Here is a 21394-nt window from a genome sequence, read left to right as displayed (position 1 = left end):
TGCCACATACCTCTTTTCTCTTTGGCTTTCTCTAGAGTCCGAACACCAATTACTTTACAAAAAAAAAAAAAAAAAAAGGAGACAAGACAGCTTCTAACAGCAGATTGGGTCCACCAGCACCCTTTCATCTTCACCACCCGGACTGCATAGTTTATTGAGGTTGGGGAGAGGAGGGGGCAAAACTACAGACCCTGGAAACAGGTTGCCTGTTTGGAGATGGAACAACTCCCTTATTTACGGAACAATGCGCTAGGACTTTGGAACATGCCAGACAAATTAAAGCATCATATTCCAACTTGTATTTATAAAGGAAGAAATCCAAATTAGAGAAGGGGTTAAAAAAAAAAAAAAAAAAAAAAAAAACAGGAGAGAATGGGAGGAGAACAGGATACAAGTCCAGCAAATTAAACAAACCAGGAGGAAAAAAAAAGAGCAAATGAAATTAATAATAGGAATACCACCCTCACTATTCTTGGGGGTGGCGAGCCGTCACCCCGGCATTGGTGGTGCAGGAGAGGAGACGCCAGAAGACGGAGTAAAACGCGGAAAAAGAGACTTCTCTCAGCTTCCTCACCGCCACCACGCACCCCTTTTTCTTTGATCTCTTCCTCTGAGTACTCTTCTTCTGATCACGAGATCGATCATTTTCGATCAAATCAGAACTCTTCCTCCGATGGTAGACGAGCGCAGAGAGGAGTGCCCTCTCCTTGAGCTTCACCAGGCATCGTCTCGTCTTCTCCGGCACGCTCTCCTTCTTCTTCTCCTTGGAGAATGTGTAACTCCGCAGGTACATCTGCCTGCATGAGTAGCTATCCACCACCGCCGGACTCCGAGCCCAACTCCTCCTAATAACACCTCCACCACGGCCGCCGCCGCCGCCGGTCACTGACTTGACGAACTCGGCATCGGATTCCGGCCACCTATAGAGGTTGACGTACGTGGCCCTGACCGGCACACGTGCGTCCACGCATCGCACCGAGGTTCTGCACCCAAGGGAGCTCATCCTGCAGCTTCTCGCGCTCTCTTCCTACTGGGCTATATGTTTGTGGATCCAATTATAGAAAGAGGAAAGCTTTAACTCGGAAGAAATGCGCGTTAAAAAAGGGGAGGTCAATACTCGATAGGAAAAGAGAGACGTGGAATCATCTCCTTTCCCTAAAGCGTGCGAACGGATGATGTCGCAGCATAGTTATGGGCTCGCTCCACCAAAACCATGGTGCTTGTGGACGTCATTACCCATTAGAAAGGGAAGGGAGGATGGCTACAGTACGTGGAATTCATGGTGGGGGGACCGGGATCATACCACAGACACGTGTGAGGACACGTGGAGCCCCCGCTGGCTCTCGAGGATCTAACACACGAGACAGAAGTTGGTGCCTTCTGGTGGCGGCATGTGCTGTGCGTGCGCGTGCTCATGGGCGTGCCAGATATCAATGAAGCTCAGATAGGGAGCATCTTTTTCGCTCATTCACAGTGAATGAATAAGGGGGAAGGGACAAAATTATGAACTGAAAACAACCCAAACTCTAACCTTCTGAGGCATGGGAAATGGGTCCACTCTACATAAGAAAAGGGAGCTTGTGGAGCCGAGTGAGGCCAATCCTAATTTGATCTCTTAATCTCGAGTTCATAATTTCCCATCTACAGCACGTTGCTTCCATTATCTCCTTTTTTTTTTTTTTTGGTTACAGTCTCATCAATGGTTTCCCTCATGAAATTTTAAGAGAGAGTCCTGGACCACGAAACTCAGGTTTAGTCATTCACACAGGAAAATCACACGCAAGACATTCGCCTCGAGTTACGCATATCGAAAAGATTCCAATGGCATCATCTGTCCTTGACGAGGCGTTAAGATGGATGGACTGACAAGGGCGATGATCTAGCACATGTACACATGCAACTCTAAGATACCATTTTTTTTCTCCAAGGAAATAGATAGCCACCGGGCAACAAAGTTGCAAATCTGAAACCGACCACGTCAAAGGTAGATGATGCCACAACATACTGAGTTTAGAAACTTCGACTAATCCCAATTTTCCAAGTTAGGCGGCGCATCCTTTTTTGAACAAAACCCAAAGCGATCGAGCAAACTCATCCAAGATCCGCGACCAACTTTTGTGTCCTGGCTCTGACTCATCCTCCAATATTTGAAACCCGTGGATCTTCTTGGCCGTCCAGCCAGCGGTTGACATAGACTGGAACAAATCGAAAAGAATTCACGACAGGGTGGAAACCACAGGGATTATCATCACCTCCAGCTTCAACATCAATCCATTTCAATCCGACATGTTGCTCCTTTTCGCTGCAGTGCAGCCCATATGACGAACAACCATTACATCATTTGCGAGTAATGGAAAACATTCGAGAGGAGAACAGCGGTCATAATGTGGTTCGATGTTCTGGGCCAAACGCGGTCTGTAACAGTCATATGGGGGAGAACCTGTCATCTTTACCTTGTGCTGCAAGTTTAAAATATCACAGGGAAATGCCAGCTCATGAAATCCTTACTGAAATCCACTCTTATAAAGAGCTACATTCTTGATCAACACAATCATTTCCAATGGCCATTATTGCAAATAGTAACCCACCTAATTTTAAACCTTCCTTTCTGTCTGCAACTTTAACTCGTAGCATTTTCCTTACCGCAGTCATTTGTCAATCGCTTTAACCCCAAACAATGTGAACACTTAAGTTCACATGGACTTTCTGAGAGTACGTCTTTTCTAAATACCATATCTTAAATTCATATGGACTTCTTCTTAGTTTTTCTTCTTTTTTTTTTTTTTCCTAACTCTGTACATATGGTTTATTGCACATCTATTTCAATATTGTACTCTCCGTAACCCTGACATTACGTCCTCAATTTTATAAAACTCTCACCATCAAAAGCAATCTTAGGGACCCTTTTTCCCAAGTCCACCTTGTTCTATTTGTTTTGAAACTCTATACTATTTCTATATGATGGATCTGAAGTAATAACATTGATCACACGGATATCAAATACATCATCAATTATAGCTAAAAGAACCATAAGCAACGACAGTAAACATTGCTGACAAGAATTGTCTATCTTTTGGTCTTTAATGATGATGGTATGCAGGTCTATCTCACAGAAATGATGGCTATCAAAATCTGATAGAACAATCGCGCAAGCTGATTCCACAAAAAGAAAAGCATCCGGCTTTTCTTGGCCTTGGATTACATGGTGTATCTCAATTGCGGCAACCCACAAAGGGGTCCGAAACAGGAGTTACAAGAAACTTGTGATAGATCCGTCTGCTAATTTCATCTGAAACTCATTATTTTAAACTAAATGCATGCAAAACCAATTGGAACCATCAGAAAATGTTGACAGGTTTTGATGAATAAGTTCAAAGCATGAGGTAAACGAAATGAGCTTGATAGCAAAAGATTTAAATTTTAGAACATAAAGTTACGATGAAAACTGAGGCACAATTGTAAGCTAAATAAATTTTAAAAAATAACAATATAAATAAGGATAATGAGACAATGATATACTAAGATTGAACAAGAAGCACACATAAGATTGAACAAGAAGCACACAGACCCTGTATATATTGTTCCGACCAATGCATCTACATTTGCAAGTCAGCTGACCCACTAATTCTCTCTTCCAAGTGGGACCTACAGTCCACCCAGTTTAATAATGATGACGGGCGCATGCAAGACAGACAGGTGCGTATAGATTGTAACACACCACCTAGATTCTTCAGCCAGGGACCAATTACCTACAGTTCCCATATATCAGTCAGCCAAGTTACAAATACATGGCCTTCTTGTGACCGAATGAGGCAATGAAGAGAAACTCTGTCATGTTTATGACATTTTCACTACTCTAAATATATTTATGGCAGACACTTCAATTTAACATGGTTTTTGAGTGGAAGACAAGTTTTAACATTGAAAAAGGACCAACATAAGTACTTCCTTGAACTAACATTCAACTGACATGCATTCATGATAATCCTCGATTTGAAAAGACTAAAGATTTAGCATACATAAGATAGGACACTGTATCATGCTAGCAACTTTTACAAGCCAGATCTAACTCAAAACACTATATATCTAAAAGGTGCACCAGAACTGCAGACTACCGTACTTTCAGTTCAGAAATCAAAATAAAGACCAACTTTTCAATATTTAAAATGCCAGAAAAAAATTTCTAAATTCTACAGATTTAATAAAGATTTGACTTTAATAACCTTGTCAGGCATTTTTATGTATATCAAACTAACAAGATACATAAGTATTGTGCTTAGGCCACCCTGCACGTCAATACCTGGCAGAGGTTTTATTAGGTGCACAAAGACACAAGCCCAATATGGGAAATTGGCTAAAAACACAGGCTTGCTCTTGGGTGAAAAAATTGGGAACCTTGCCAGAGGATCCAAACTAAACTACCTCAAGCCAATGTTGCCATTTGAAAAAGCAGGCTTGCATTATGCTTGAGGCGTTCCTACAAACTTTTGCTTGTCCATTTTATAACAAGGGTTCGTTGTGGGAGACAAACATTACTTTCTGCAGTTGAGCAAAGCCAGTCCTGGATTTCTCCTGTATCGTACAAAGAGTGCAACAATAAAGCTCCTTCACAATGCTCGAGTCAGAAAATCATCAACTGCAAGGCTTGCATCACCATGTGCAACAGCATCCTCTGGTTCCGGTATGTAAAGGCTGGAGGAGGAAGCCTGTCATGCAATGATATTTTCATCAGAAAACAAGCGATAGTTTCCTATCAAAAATTTACTCAAAGTCAAGAATTACATGGTTACCGGTGCAGGGCCCATTCCTAGAACCATCACATATACAAGAAACCCGAAAAATACAAGAGGATACCATTTAAAAGCAGTAACAACCAAAAATTATTGAGTTTGTAGAAACTGCAGTCTATCGAAATAGTCCTGTATTGGTCATTTTCAAGACTGCTAATTAAACAACTGTGGTATCCCGTTCTTTGCAAATAAGATGCTAAGTAACAATCAATGAGCTGCAGAAATAGCAACAAACTGTAAATAATCGACAGCATTTACTGCTTATATCTTGTGAATTACTGTCCAGGACTATTAAATTATGGGAAAAGGATTATCATATCCTGGGAACTAGCGTCAATCAGCAAATGTGCTGCTTGTGTAATTGAATAGGTTTATGCAAATTGCTGCCCCATTGTATAGCGGCAAACAGAACGTTGGTTTGTGCAGGGTTCTTGGTTGATGAGGACCCCGCATGTTATAAGTATATTCTACCCTTTCTTCTTTGAAGTACCAGCTATTGTGTCATCTCTTAAAGATGATGTTTTTCTGATTCTTCTTTCTAGGGGTAAAAGAAATTACAAACTAAACCAGCTACATGCTCCTATCACTAACCTGGAGCATTTTTCTTGTGTGTGTGTGTGTAAAGCAAATGATGATACTGCAATTAATCATGAAACTAGTAAACAGTGAAATGCCCCTGCCAACCTCCTGGATAAGCCTTCTTGACCTTCCTGAAGTTTTGATTCCCACTCAAAAATTAGGAGTTCATCATACCTTCGAATCCAGTTGCAGTTCTCCATTGTTGTCAATGGTAAGAATTGCCCCATGTGCTCTTAACCATTCTTCACATTCTACCAGTCCATCTTTGCCCTTATCTTCACTATTTTCTGATGATACAGCTATTGAGAAGCCCAAAACCCTGGCAACATATGCAACAGGGACTGTTGGGCGATACGATTTAGACATGCATTTCACAGCCTCAAATCGCATCTTCTCCCCAAAGAGATCTGCATCACAAGGAATTAAAAAGGTGAACACAACATCAAAATTGATAATAATACAAGGCTGCATTGCTACTATATCATGTACCCATAAGGCAAGTATTTAAGTTGGGAGCCGCCTTATACAATCTGAAAAATTGAACATAATTTCCAGATGAAACCGCAGAGCGGACTGCAAGAGCATGCTTGACAGCTTCATCATGTTTTGCTTCATTTGACAATCTGAAAGTAAAGACATTGACAAGTCAAAAGAGAACAAGATATTAAATGTAAAATATGGAAAAGAGTTATACTTTAATATTATCGATTTCTTTTAGCAAAGCTTGATCAGGTTCTATTTGGGCTGCTTTAAACACCAAGCAGACAACAAAGAGCTGGGTAACCAAAGGTTGCCTTGTCACATCTTTAAGGTAAAGGAAGTCATTATATGTTTAAAGAAAGTCGATAATCTTGCACAACAAGAATTAACATAAGATATCGATCAGATAATAAACTAAAAAGATTCGGATAGGACAAGGCTAGTCTATGTATCTGGTCCTAAGTTGACCTGATTAACACAAGGGGAAGGGTTTCCAAAACAGTATTCTTTTTTTTTTTTTTTTAAATGTGTTATAGACCATGCTGGTGTAAAATCATCTTTTCCACCATACATTCGAACCACATTGTTGAGCCCAGATACATACTAAAAATCAATAAATGCCCTTTTAAAATGAAAATTATCACCACCATTTGTCGTGATTAATAAACTCCATATTGCCCAAAAACAAAATCTCACTGTTTTAAGGACCTCTGACCTATACATCACATGGATACAAGTGGGCAATTTTAATAGCATGTTCTGATATTTATCTTAGTAGCATTTGAAATGAATTGAATTCTGGTTAGCACATGTTTTTCATAACATCTAGATTAGAATCAAAATTGGTCTAGTGTATAGCCTACAACATATTTTACCTCACACTGTGTGTGCATGTTATAGGTCCACAATGTGATCTTCATCTAATAATCGAATCTCGAGGGGCTTTTCACATTATAAATTATGAATTGAGCGAACCCCAAATGTTTGCAGGCCTTCACCTCCTCCCCTGCAGTTAGTGAGCAGCAGCAGCAAACAACCAAGACCCAAAGTGCTGAGTAAGGTCCTAGATTTAAATTGATTGAGTTATATATGTTCGACAATGTCTAGATCAAGAACAGCGATCTGGATTCTTTGTTATATAGCCCATCTTAGCTGACTACCTACATATATGTGTGTGTGTGCATGTGTTTTTTATACATCCGCCTTTTGGCTTGATTTGATGATGAAATCTAGAGGGGCTTTAGAGAGATTATAAGTTGGGAAATGGGAGAGATCCTCTGACTCTGAGGCCACTCAACCCTAACTCTTCTCTATCACAACTCCAAGCCCCCAATACTCTGGTATGGAGCAATGATTGGTAGTGACATGAGCTGAAAGGGGCTGGATAAGATTTAATGCTCTCATCCTCTCCCCCCTGTCACTTCCTTTTCTTTCTCTAGCAACCCCTCATCTCCCATGTCCACCAAATCACCCCATCCTGAACCTCCTTATTCCATCCCCAACCTCTTTTGCTGCAGCTCCATCCTATCACTTGCCACCCGCGACTCCTCATCACCATCCCAGACTGTTGCTAGGGGTGCAACTTGGGTAGGCTAACCTAACCTTTTAGTAGGATTGAGTGGGTTAGTAGTTTGGGTTTCAGCTGGCCAAGCTGAACTTGACATAGATCCATCTTGGAGTCGGTAGTATTTCATGCTTGTTTGAGTAATAGCAATGAGATTCTCCAAACATTGAGCTAAAAATAGCTTAATGTAGTAAAAAGCCCTAAACACATCTGCTATCCCAACATCCTCAATCTCTGGCTTTGGTTTCAGCATTCTTTGCCAACCTACTCTGGCATACACTGGCTCGGGCTCTGGATCTTCTGTGATGCTCTCTTTTGCCTATCCATCTAAACCCAATAGCACAGATCATTCACCAATGTCAATTTTCCCAACCCACCCTTTTCCTTTCCATCTCCCTTTCCCCCTCCCTATAGAGTTTCCTGGATGGGAGCCAAAATCCAAGTTTCTCACTAGAGTTTTGATAAAACCTCACCATTGCCAGCTGTCATTGCTCCCATGCATAGGTGCTCTTTTTTTAATTTTTTTTTTTTTTTTTGTTGGGGGTGGGGGATGGATGCGGCCATTGGAAGGGGAGGATCTCTCCCTCACACCCACAAGAACTAACCAAACTTTAACCCTCAGAGGCTCAGACAAAGTTGGACCAGGTCAGGCTTTTAGATCAGGTTTTCGCCACTTTCTTGGGTCGGATTTAGGGACCAATTCACTAATTCATCAGACTATTGAATCAGATAGATTTGGGCTTTCAAAACTTCAAAAATGGTTTAGGATGACCCTGAACCAATCTGAACCAAACATGTTGAAACCTAGACAAAACTTGTCCGCTATTAATGATAAGACCTGAATAAGGAGAAGAATGTTTTTATAAAGTTAGAAGAGCAATAGCCCACCAAACCAAATGCAATGGAACAACAAAGTAAATTACCCCATTGCCCCACATCCATTAGTTCAGGAACAAATGATCATAAAATAAGTTTTATAAAAAATGAAAGTACTCAGATGAATCTGTCTAGAAATTGGAAAAGTATATACAATTTGGCAAACCTAATTTGCATATGCAGAATAAAAATGAGCATAAAACAAGCTTGATAAATATTGGAGTACTAGGAAGATTCTGTCTAGAAATCGGAAGTAGTATATGCAGGCGCTAGGTTGAAGAGTCTAAAAGTGGAAAACATCTCCTAGGGTTGCTTGGGTATAAGCAAAAAAAGGCATTCCGGTGCACTAGGGGGAGGGTCAGATTTAAGCAATCTTCCCTCATGCAGAGAAGCTGGTTCAGTATTTCAAACCCATTGACACCCAAATCACAATGGAGCAACTCTACCATTGTGCCAAGGCCCTTTGGACATAAATGGTAATAAAAAATTATCGATACATTCCCTGTACAAAAGCCCAGTTCCATACTCTTCATTGACATGTGGAAACACTAGAAGTGGAAAAATACGTGTCAGTTCGGGGTGTTGCCCAATGCTGGTATCTTAAGAATTGCCTCGCAAGCAACTAAAGATAATCATTGTGATATGCCTCTCAATAAAATATTGCGGTAAAAGCAAATTCAGTAAAATCTAAAAAAATGGAAGAGATCACAAATAGTAAATTTATTTCACAATACATGAGATTTATAGCACACACTATGAAGTTCCAAAAAGAGACCCATCAACTCGAATATTTTGGAGAATCATGATTCATAATTTATCAAAAAAAAAATCCTACTCCATGAGCTATGACATGAAATTTTGCAAAGGTGCCACACAAGAAAACACTTGACCCATATGCAAAATATCTGAGATATGCCAAATACCTGGTCATTGATGACAGTAAGTCTCTTGTACTACTGGAGTGTAAGATAGCACAAAGCAAATTGTATGCAGAAAACTCCATGTGGCATCCCTCAATCCCTTCAGCATATAGTCTTTTCAACTGTGATTGGCACTGCAAATGGGGCACAGAGGGAATTCTTAAATATAAATTACAAATCAATTAACCAAAATAACTTTGGTTTTCAATTTATTATTTGTTGCAAGTGTAAGCTTATGTTGCATCTTATTTTCAATTATTATTTTTTAACTCGTGGATGACCCCCAGCTGTTCAACATGTTCTTTAAATAAAACGAATTCAAAAGAAAGAAACTAAAAAAAAGGTGTAATCATTGAGTTATGTCAGTCAACTAAGCTACAGTGGTTGTGAACTTCAAGAATAACATCTACATTGTTTACCCTGATAGGCAACACATTTAAAAGGATATTTAAAACAAAGATAACCAACTCTAAGGTTAATCTATCATACCAGAGAGGAGGATAAGTGATTTGTGTTTCATTTGGCATATAAGCCCGTGCTTAGAATGAACCCCATACAGGCTAATACTAATGCATATAGAACTTGGTGAAGTTCTGACCCCGTATAAAATCAAAAAAACTTTTACTTCTTGAATATCCCAGTAAAACTATTGGTTACCTATCTAGCTGACAAAAAATAAATACAAAAGACATGTCAAAAAGAGGGTGCAGAAAAGAGCAAATATGGCTCATACAATAAAGTAATGACAAATCAAAAAGTAGAAACTAGATTGGAAACTTTCTGCTTGTAATTGCCCTTCCCCATCTCTTTTTATCAGTAACTATACTAACATTGATACCATTGTTAAAAACCCAGTCAACCTGCTTCACCTGTCACCCACCAGCTATTGTGGGGAAGTTCTCACCAAAAACTGAAACTGCCATAGCCTGACTGAGCCTCTGAATTGGGTGATTGAACCATGTGAATCACTCAGGTCAATAGCTTTTAACCTGTTCTAGGGAAATGAGGAAGAAATGAAAATGGAAAACTTCAAAAGAAATCCCAATCCCTAGATTACTGGCCTACCATACTTGACTCTTCCTAGCTTTTTCCACTCATCCCCTGAACCTCATCTATATTGTTGCCAACACCATGAATAGGCCAAGCATCAAGGGTTTGGTGGCTGTTAGGGAGGATATCACCCCTTCTTCCCTCCCTCATGTTTGGCATCCTCCGCTTTTGAAAATATACTTCTTGGTGGCTGGATATGCCTCTCTTTTGCTGAGGGCTTGGAGGCTGGTCTCACCCGGATCTCAGCAGCAAGGGCCATGAGTCATAATCAGCGTGGTGATCCTCCTTAATTTGTGCTGAGATGGTGGCCAATAAAGGGTTTAAGGCTGTGAGAGTGAGATGATTTCGAAACAAAGGGGGATGAATGGTATAAGTAGTGTTTTACGAAGGGAGACTGGAGTTGCCAGTCAAACTGTGGCTGACCAACAATTTACCTGGAGTCTGGAGACCACTCTGCTTTGGGCCAACAATGTCTTAAATGCAACTGGAAGCAATTGTAAATAAAGCACGGGTATTTTACAGCATCTCGGTTAGATCTTAGACTCTTCCTTGACAATGAATTTATGCATTATGATAAAAAACTTGTCATGCCAAAATACGCTTGACAGATGAAAAACCAATGTGTGACAGACTCTCTAAATTAAAAGAGAAATGCAAAAGCCCGAAATTGTAAGGTGAATCTACCTGATTAAACTCCGGCAAGTCTCCTGCTTCAAGCGCTAGTCGTGCATGAGTCTCATACACCTGGAAGAAGCAAGAAACAAGACATTCAGCATATTATTAACGAGATTATACTCAGATTAGAATGACAATATATGTGATGATGCATTACTTCATATACAAACATTTCCAGTCATATGGTGCCCAGGATTTCAAAATTGCCTATACATACTGAAAGCTGAGCAATGAAAGCATGCTTATTCCAATACTTAAAACAAATATATCATCAGCAGATTGATTATAAATTAATATGTTACATATGCAATAATATGTCAGAAAAGTAAACTAGCATAAGAAAATGAAAGAGGACCTTCACAGTTAGCACATTTCGTATTCGTTGCACTGTTAAATCTTGACGAATTGATTTAAGTTGATCGCACTTGTAAAAATAGTTCTTCTGAGAAGTCTGAACCATTTGCAGAGCTTTCTCCAAAACTTCTTCTGTTCTTACCTGCACAACAGTGCCACTTTGTGTCATACAAGAAATACATATGAAGCCTAAAAAGGCATCTTCCACAAAAAAAAAAAAGGCTAGCTCAAAGAAACACAAGAACTAATAGATTATGCAGAATAGTCCATGATTATTACAGTGGCAGGATCAGGTGCAGATGTAAGACGCAGATAGCGTTTCTCAATTTCCTGGCAGGTTCCCTTGACAGTGAGAGCATCCCAATCAATATCTTCCACAGCTCTGCTATAACCATCTTCATAATTTTTAGCAAGCATCATAGCACTTGCTTTTCTTGTGTAGATACTTCCAGCTCCAGCAATGTTTGGTCCATAGCATTTAGTTTCTGCTTGGTTTCCTTGTATTTTCTCAAAGCGCTTGGAACGATGCTCACGCCTTCTCTTTTCCTCAGGAGAATTTGCTAGTGCAATTGCACTGGCATAATATTTGGTCAAGTCCTGCTCCTTATCACTATCACTAGAACCATCACCATTTTCAGTTGCATTTGGGAAGTCACCAAGCCGGGGCTTCTTCACTGGCCTCTGACCAAATTTACTTAATGGTGTTTGCTGCGGAGATGAAAATAATCTGACTCCATTGCAACCACCTTCTTTACTTTCATATTTTTTGCTATCAGCCTGCAATAAGTTTCCATAAATACAAGCCAAAGTTAACATGTTCCATTCAACAAAATTTACTACCATTCAGACCAACAAGCTACGCTGAAAGTAAGAAAAGTAACCATATATCTTGAACAAGCAATTTATGAAATGAAAATTATAAAAACATTCAGAAACTCCAGAGGCTTCAAATGATTTCCTAAAAAGGAATGCATGAGACAACAAACCAGAGATATCTCCAACAGTACTATATATAGCATTTAAGTTCAAAAGAGGGCAAGAAGAGTTACCGCTCTTCCGGTTCCTTCAACATGATCCCAGCTAGCAACTTTTACTGAATCACTTGTGAGTGATGGCTGTTTATCCACCAAATTTTCTTCAGCAACAGGCTCCCATCGACTTTTTGTGCGCCTACGCGAGGAAGAGACGGGAACCGAGCTCTGCAGATTGCTGCAAAACAGCCCAACTTTTAAGTATCTTGGAGTGTCGAGAGGGAGGGGGAAAAAAGACAAACCAGATTGCTGCTTCATACCCACCATTATCATGTGCAAATCAGACACTAGGTTTTCTTTTCACTAAAAGCAAGGTTTATTCAGCTATTCATGCATAATGTGAGGGGTGTTCTCTATTTTTTGATGTCATGATGAAAGACAGTTGTTATGTTGCGTAGGGGTGCAAACGAGTCAAGCCGCTTGCGAGCTACTCGAGCTCAACTCGACTTAGTTATTATCGAGCTCAAGTAGCTTGTATATATATTTCAATAATATTATTTTTATTTGTAATATATATATATATATATATATATATATATATTATTACTAGATTAAGGCTCAATTTTGAGCTCATACTCGAGCTCGAATATAGCTTGATTGATATTCAAGTGGAGTCAAGCTAATCTCGAGTTTTGCCTATTTTTCATCGAGCTCGAGCTTGGGATATTAAAGCTCAATCGATCTCAAGCCAAGTTTCAAGCCCGAGTATTTTGAGTCAAGTCGAGCTCGAGCCTTTAGCTACTCGGCTCGACTTGGCTCGATTGCACCCCTAATGCTGCATCATGGGTGATAAAATAACAAAAAAAAAGAAGAAGAAAAGAATACAAGTACCATTTGTCTAATTACCTAATCGCTAGTTTAGGCACATAGTAACCTTACTCCAGTTAGCCCTTTAGAATAGAAAAAAATGACCAAAACAAAGCAAGCCTAAATAGTATGACTCATGCAAAATTCATAAGTCAATCTGGCATGCAAATAGATTCATTTATGTTTCAGTGGTTCCTCTTCATCCATAATCCACTTAAAGCTATAATGAATTATTTGGATTAGTTATTTTCAACATTAGTAATATCATAGGCGTAGTTACTTCCCAGGGAGATAGATAAACAGACAAACATTCAGACAAGCAAACAAGCAAAGGAGAAGGGGGGGGGGGGGGAGGGGGAGAGAGAGAGAGATGACCTTTAAGCTGCTGTATTTGGACCCCAAAGCTGTCTTTTGCAAATTAACAGACAAAATATTGGAGTCTATATAAAGTTGATTGGTGGTTCTAATTCTGCTCTTAAACCAATATTGACATTTACAACACCTAAAAGACCCTTTGGATGCTAGCAAAAAATTTGACATGGCCTCCATCGCTAACAAACAAGGGTGAAATGGTAAAAATACTGAGCACAACTCAGCTGTGATCTAAGACATGAATAGAAAAGTAAGCTGCATTACTGGTGAATTTGGCAAGAATTTTGCTTGCAACAACCGCTTATATGTTGTTGTCTTCTAGCCATTAGATATTTATTTAATTAACCCTAGAAAAATAGCACATGCAGTGCAGATAGGAAAGATAATAAGCAAAATAACATCAGCAGATTGAATATAAAGACTAATGATTTCAGAAGGCAAAATAAAATCAAATATAAAAAAATGAGAAACAAAAGAAATTAAGATCGCCATGAAAATTTAGGGGAAAAACAGCATGAACAAAACAAAATAAACACAACAATACTAATAAAGCAAAAATAAAATGTTAGGTGAAAATAAAAACAAAATAACATAAATATTCGAAAAACGATGAACATAAACATATTAACTCACAGATAAACACATATGACAGGTATGCAAGCTATATAGCCACAAGGATGAGGACAAGCATTACACCCTCCACATTGAATTCCAAAGATATGGTCCGTTTTTAATTGTTTGAATCACCTGATCTATGAATTATACCTCAAGCATTTCCATAACTAGAATTCTTGTCCCTTGGAGGACAAAAAAGGATGAACCTTAAATGATATTTTATATAAAACTGATACTAATTCCCCAAAGATTGCCATCATCATCTACAGCTTTCCCAAATCTGATCAGCTGTAAAAATTTGAGGCATGAAGAGTGCAAGATAAAGCCTAAAATGATCATGGAGCTATGATAAAAAACAGTATGATTAGTAACATACTTCTGCACAACCATATCTAATGAGCTGTTTGGCAAGGGGAAAAGTAATTAGTAACATACTTCTGCTCAACCATATCTAATGAGGCATTTGGCAAGGGGAAAAGTGGTTCAATATCCCAATTTCTTGTAAATAGCGTGCCATCAGCAGATGCTTTGGTAATTATCTGGAAAGATCAAAAGAAACCAAATTTTAGAATATAAAGACCAGCATATCCTAGAGATCATTTAAAAATTGAATGAAGTACAAACCAAAACATTAAATTGAATAGACAGGTGTGAGGGCCCTAACATATATCAATTACTGTATCAAAAGCAACAGTTCATGGATATGGATATAACACTTTGCCCTTTGTGGAGATTACTGGTTGATAAACTTTATTCCACAATATTGCATTTTTATGGGCAAAACTGGAAATGCATCCGATTCTCAATCATCCCACCCTCTCTTCCCTCGTTAATTTGAATGGATTCAAAACAGTATTCTTTTTCCATTGGATTGGATAGTCCACAATCTGATTTTTCACTTACAAGGCAAGCAACGTCACCACTACTGCAATCAGTGAATCAGAACACATCAAGTATATCAAAGCTAAAACTTCACCTCCTTCATTATTTTCTGATTAGCAGACCTTTGTGCATCATCCTTGCAACGACCAAAAGTCCTCTCCACATAAGCACGAAGTGATGGAGGGAAGGTTCCCTAATGAGGCCAACCAAAAAAGTAATGAAAACAACAACAACAATTAATGAAAGATAATTTACAACACAATATCATGCTTTTTTTCCCAAAATATTGAACAAAAAATCATTTGGAGAAACATTAAATAGAACCAACAGGTACAATTTTTGATGTTGTAGATAGAAATGATATTTAAATAGAAATAATATAAAAAGAAAGCTTTCAGAGCTTGCATGAAATAATCAGCTTTGAATAAGATTCTGCTCCATCATATGTATGACTGACAACAATAGGAACACCTAACACTTGTTCAGTCAAAGAAGGAAAGAACTTGAACAACATAATCTGCAAGAATATAAAAAAATAGTACACAGTATGCATATCAACTTCTGAATTTACAACAAAGGTTGGCGACTAGGTCCTCACACCAAAAGAAGAGATTCTAACAAAATAAACACATCTCACAACCAACAAGAAGGCGGTTGGCTGCATTTCATAAAACATGAGAACCATTAACTAAAAATATACCTCTCTCTAATAAGAAGATATTACAAAGAAATAGAGTCACCTTGATAATAGCTTCAGCATCATCTTGCAAGGATGATTTAGTGTTAGGCTTTGGTACTGACACACTCACATAGGCTGGTTTCAATGCTCCATTAGTTGTTGAGCTTTCCTTATCAGTTTTCGGCATGCCCAAATTTGAAGCAATTCTAGGATTTGTTGGAATCTGCAATTTGTTTAACCGACGTGTCTCCGGTACAGGGATTGCTTGGGAGAGTGATAGGGAATTTTCAGGGACCTGACTGGTTGAAGAAAGCGACAATCTTGGAGATTGAGAATACAGAAGTTTTTGTTGATCTTCACGATTCTCATGGGGAAGAGGAGTTAAATCTGTAGAATTTTGGAAATACGAGGGCATTTGGTTGATATGGTGATTTTGGAATGTTGGAGCTCCTACTCCACCACTACCACTTGAATGATGTGCTGTAACATCCTTCTTCTCCTGCAATAACAGATAACATAATAAGCTTATGCTTCAGAGGTTTTGGAAAAAAAGAAGGCATTGAAGGGCCTTGACATAACCAGATATCTCAACAATATGCACTTTAGCTGCTGCAGCTGCAGCTGCAGCATCGTACTTGATGCAAACGACAACACATATCTCATTTATTGGTAATCAATTGTCAGGCACAACTCAATTTAGGCAGAGCCTAACATGACAATTGATCAGGCCATAAGTCTAATCCGGTCGATAGCTCAAGATAGAAATTATAGCAAACAAGAAACCCTCGCCTGCTAGTTTTTTTCCCCCTTCAACTGGTCCGAGCTACATTTCTTAAAATTGGAAAATATCCAGGAAAAAAAGTAATATGACACTGCATATATCTATGACAACAGAAACTACAGTGAAGCTAAAATAAGTAAATTGATTTACTAAAACATAAACACTGTGTATCCACTCTTAAGTTAGAAAGCTAAAATCCTTTAATGGCTCTAACAACGCACTTACTAAATACAAAAAGTACAATAAGTATGTTAGAGAAAAGAAGCATCATTTTTGAAAAAGCAATTATGCGATCTTTTATGAAGTTGGCAAGGCAGCCTTACACACCAATTTTTAGCACACACAAACCAAGAGTACTAAGCACCAGTGATTCTGATTCCCATCATGATTCATGATAATAGATTCACAGCAGCATAAAAGTTTGTGTATGGTTCTACAACCATATAAATTTAGGGAATGTATTGAAAGCTATAGGGAAAGGAAGATAGATCAATGTATGATCTCTACTGAATTGTTTTATGATAGGGTACAAAGAAAGGTCATGATGGGCTTTAACAAGGAAACATGTATGCAAATGGTAAACTGAAGTTGTTTGAAACATTTGAAGCAATGAATGTTAAGCATGGTTGTGGTGCTAGAAGTGTAACACAAGTCACTAGCAGATCAATGTAAGAGTCACATTAAGTCCATATTTGTTAAGGCCTAGGTTATGGCTGATGGCTATCTTATGACTGATGGATGAGAAATACCACAGTCAAATGTTAAGCAGTTGTTACTAGCTGTTATCTTGCAGTACATGATGTTCGTATACATTATAACAGTTGCCACTTCTACATTAATTACAATGGCACAACTTCCTATGGAAATAAAAATTCACACCTGCAAAGAAGGCAACCCAGAACAGCCAGTATCTTTTCTCCATGATGTTGTGCCAGGTGGTGGTGGTTGATTGTTTGGATAAGGATAACCACCACTACCACCCTCTACCGAACAGCCAATAGTAACAGATGTATTTTCTGTTCCAGGAGCACAACTAGCAGTAGGTGCAGACTGGCTGTAGTAATAAGGCCACTGATTATATTGCTGCTGATAAGGAAGAGAATTTGTAGATACTGCACTAGAACTTTGGGTGGAATTTGTATCTGAGGTGGTGTAGCTGGGATATAGATGAAGGGGGTAACTTCCGCAATTTCCATTATTCCACCAGTTGTTCTGATAATTATAATTGCTGTTTTCATATCCTGCCGTCGTCTGATGATCACCAGTATTGTAGTAAGTGCCTAAATAACTTGTAGGATGGACATAAGACCCTGCAGAATTCTGAAATGAGCTAAGAGGCTGATAAGCAGCACCTGAATTTGGATTTGCACCCACTTGCTGAGAGGAAGAATCATTGTCTGGCTGCTGATATCCATAATAGTAACTTTGATATTGTGTATTGCTATAGCCATAAGGAGTCGTAGCACTTGGGTAATGCGCGTAACCAGCATAGTGTTGTGTTGCAGTAGTCGCAACCACACTACTTGAAGTAGATGCATGAGATGCAGAATTTACTCCACCTTGAGCATTTCCTGAAACAGCCATTTCCCCTTGACCATAGTGGTAGCCAGAACTTGAAGAGGTTCCACTTTCAGTTAAACCACTACTCGACCTATAAAAGTTCCATGAAACAGTTGGTCCTGTTGATGAAGGCCAAGACTGCTGCCCCGAAGTAGATGGATATAAAGATGCATGCCCTTGGCCCAAATCCACACAATGATTCTGGTAAAAAAAATTGATACTTATGTAAGTCCAGCTGTCAGTGTCATGCAAGGCAACATTTTAACATAAGATATTCATGGTACATGAAAAGATGGCTACATACATTATGGATGTAAAAAGTGCACAACACAAACATGACCAAGAAATGCTAGGGCAGAAGCTAAACATCTAAGTGCAACGAATGAAATAAATTATGAGCAATTCAAAAGAAAATTTATCCTCACAAATTAATTAGATTAATACATCAAACCATGTGCTTGATTGGTCCAGTTTTGGATATAGGCACCTAGGCTAATTCAAGTCCCATAATAAAAGACCAAAAAATATTAGAACTTTTGAATAATGATGGTAATGATTGTTATATTAAACAAGAGATTCCATCCTAATTTGTAAAGAAATGACCTCAATGACCCATGTGAATATAGTCTAGATTTAGGTTAGATCAAGTCTTAGCTAAAAACCAACTCAGATAAGTGCAGACTTCAAGTTACATATCCAGATAGTATCAAGGTCATCATCAATATCGTCACTATCATCAATTTTAGGCTTGTCATCCAAGAACTTATCCAGAAATACCATAATGAAAGGAACAAACGAGTTTGTCATTATGTATTTGGCTAAATAGGATCAGCCAGCAATTTCAAAGTACAAGTGCAAATCCGAACAAACAGACAAGCTCCTAACCTACCATAGCATGCATCCAAGTTACGAAGTCAATATCAAGCTCATGATGGACTAGAGCAAGTACAAATCCAAATGTTAGAACAATAGATAAAAGTGGATATAGAAGGCAACCATTAAAATATACTCCTCATGCCAAAATTCCAGTTGCCTTATATTCCTTTCCTAGCCCTATATTAAAACTAAACCTAATGTTAAAATATCTTCACCGTCTCTGATACCTATATGTCTCTAAATCCACCTACAAAGCAAGGCCGCATACAAATCTTCTAACCCTTACACACTCACATAAAAGTGCAACCTATCACATTAACAAGTGGAAGCTTCTGAGAATTGCCTTAACTCAATCCCACTCATGGAAAGTCCAAACCACCACCACGCCCTGAATTCACAGCAAAAGCAAACAAAAAGAAAAACCATCCTTTCACTCAAACAATTTCCTATGCAAAATGTGTACATATAGGTATACTATATGCGGCCAACCCCAAACAGTCAAGAAAAGGCCGGATAGTTACTTATGGTTATGGTAGTCGTACTATATCTCCACTTTCCACCAACTCCATTTTCCCTTGGGAACGACACTTTTCCTTATCCAATACATCAACAACATTGAGAAAAGGGAAGAAGTTTCTGCATTAAGACCAAGGTAGAAAGGCTTTTAAATCCAAGATATCGGCCATCTTGGTGGGCAACTAAGACCAAGTTCACCATCTTGGAGGATGACTGAGACCAAGGTCTCCATTTAACTCAGACTCTCGGACAACATGGAAAGAAGGAAAATTTGGAAAGGAGAAAAATTTGCAAGATTTCCGTCAATATTTTTGGATGAGATATCAAAAACTCAACCAATATGATAAATCGGTGGTTAGCAATTCGACATAGGCATCAATTTTTGAAATTTAGTTACTTGAAAATCTACTTAAGGAAGTAAAAAGGTGATTGACGAATATCAGCTGATATGTTTATATCATATTGCCCAATACCTCAGGATTTATCGGCTTATATCAGACAAGACAATAGGGGGCTAAGATTTTTCTACATATATAATGGGGGGCTCCTGATACCAATACAAACTAAGATATCAGTGGAGATGAGGACCCTAGGAAAAAGGACACCAGCAATCACTACACATATCCGCACGTTTACACATGTCAGTGAATTATGTTCATGATCACCAATGATATTTTAGCAGAATCTAGCAGTATTCTGTGCAAGCATTGGGGACATGAAATTTTTTTGGAAGTGAACACGCATGCTAAAAGTCAAGATAGAGCACTACTTCCCCTACAATTAGAACACAGCAATTATTTAAACCGACAAAATTATAGCAAAATCAAACTGGAACAAACAAAACTTTTCCCACGAACATCAATAAACGGGTAAAAAACAATCTCTAAGAAACCAATTAACGGGGAAAAAAAAAGAAGAAAAATTCTTGTAAAGAATACCAGGCCGGAGTTGGAATCCGACGCGGCACCGGACTCGCCGCCGCCATCGCCGACTTGATTCATCGTTCCTCCACCAGCGTCCAATTTCACACCAAGAACCGATCGATCATCCACTGCAAGCACTTCGATTGAACGATGTAACAAGACCAAAAACAACCGCAAAGTGAAACGAAACCCTAGATACCAACAACCATTACCCTCAAAAAGGACCCCCTTTTACCGATCTTGGCTTCAAAGCGCCTCTTTTCGCTAGATCGGAAGCGAATTCTTCGCGAAAAAGGACAACTCCAAAGAGAGAACAAAAAAGGAGAACAGGACGGAATCAAACAAGAAAGAAAAAAGAAAAAAAAAAAAATCGAAGGAGAGGAGATTTTAGATTCCTTTTCCGCAAGGAAAAGAAACGCGAAGAGAGGAGAGCAGAGAGCAAGAAAGAGGAGAGGGTTTTTTTTTTTTTCTTAAAAAAAAATCGAGGACTCTAATATATATATAACTAAACATATTTGGTCGCCTCTCGTCCGACCCTTTTCAAGACTTCTTGCCGGCGAGAAAAGAAGGGGTTGGGGCGGGGGAGAGAGAAGTATAAGAACGGAAGGATTCGATGATCACCAGCGATTAATATTATATATAGTGTTCCGATAATGCCCCTGTTTCTTGCGTGACACGACCCACCTCCTCCGAGCTCTCCGTACATGCGTGTGCCAAAGATCAATAGATCTCATCCGTTCGTTCACGCTGCGCGTTCTGATTAGGTGTGCTGTGTACTTCTGGGTTGAGCCTAGATGGGGAGTTGGGAATAGATGATCAACGGTTCTGATAGAGCGTAAGAGCGCCGCATCACTAGCTGGTGGCTTTAAGCTCTCAACACCGTCTTCGAAGGGAGGAAGGGGAATAATTTAGAACCAGGTTTTATATAGCAGCATAAATCATTTATCTGTGACATTACACTAAATAATGTATTTTAAACAATTATTATATTTTCTGTTATTTTGATAGAGTTGAATAAGTACTACCACAACAAAAGAAATTAAAAAAAAAAAAAAGAAAATACT

General features: G+C 38.8%; 2 protein-coding genes across 4 annotated transcripts; both read right to left on the bottom strand.

The window, feature by feature from the left end:
• Positions 1 to 276: 276 nt before the first annotated feature.
• Positions 277 to 1240, bottom strand: LOC105045758 (uncharacterized). Its single transcript, XM_010924143.4, has one exon. It carries the CDS (start codon positions 1001 to 1003, stop codon positions 467 to 469), a length of 537 nt encoding a protein of 178 aa, XP_010922445.1. The 5' UTR covers positions 1004 to 1240; the 3' UTR covers positions 277 to 466.
• A 2968-nt stretch (positions 1241 to 4208) lies between these two features.
• Positions 4209 to 20896, bottom strand: LOC105045759 (SAC3 family protein A). 3 transcript variants are annotated; one of them, XM_019850768.3, is made up of 14 exons: positions 20543 to 20681; positions 20346 to 20458; positions 17335 to 18216; positions 15736 to 16173; positions 15090 to 15188; positions 14549 to 14652; positions 12338 to 12497; positions 11568 to 12065; positions 11290 to 11430; positions 10944 to 11003; positions 9213 to 9343; positions 5859 to 5992; positions 5544 to 5776; positions 4409 to 4706 (listed from the first exon to the last, which is right to left on the bottom strand). In XM_019850768.3, exons 2-14 carry the CDS (start codon positions 20406 to 20408, stop codon positions 4608 to 4610), a joined length of 3042 nt encoding a protein of 1013 aa, XP_019706327.1. In that variant the 5' UTR covers positions 20409 to 20458; positions 20543 to 20681; the 3' UTR covers positions 4409 to 4607. The 3 variants fall into 3 exon arrangements, with proteins under 3 accessions (XP_010922446.1, XP_019706327.1, XP_010922447.2); XM_010924144.4 differs by having other exon boundaries at positions 4209 to 4706; positions 20346 to 20896; XM_010924145.3 differs by lacking the exons at positions 20346 to 20458; positions 20543 to 20681 and having other exon boundaries at positions 17335 to 17706; positions 17808 to 17943.
• Positions 20897 to 21394: the final 498 nt, after the last annotated feature.

The sequence above is a fragment of the Elaeis guineensis genome, chromosome 5 (genome assembly GCF_000442705.2).
Source record: "Elaeis guineensis isolate ETL-2024a chromosome 5, EG11, whole genome shotgun sequence".
Taxonomy (NCBI): domain Eukaryota; kingdom Viridiplantae; phylum Streptophyta; class Magnoliopsida; order Arecales; family Arecaceae; genus Elaeis; species Elaeis guineensis.
Note: the sequence above shows the minus strand (reverse complement) of the source record. Positions and strands in the feature narration are given on the sequence as shown.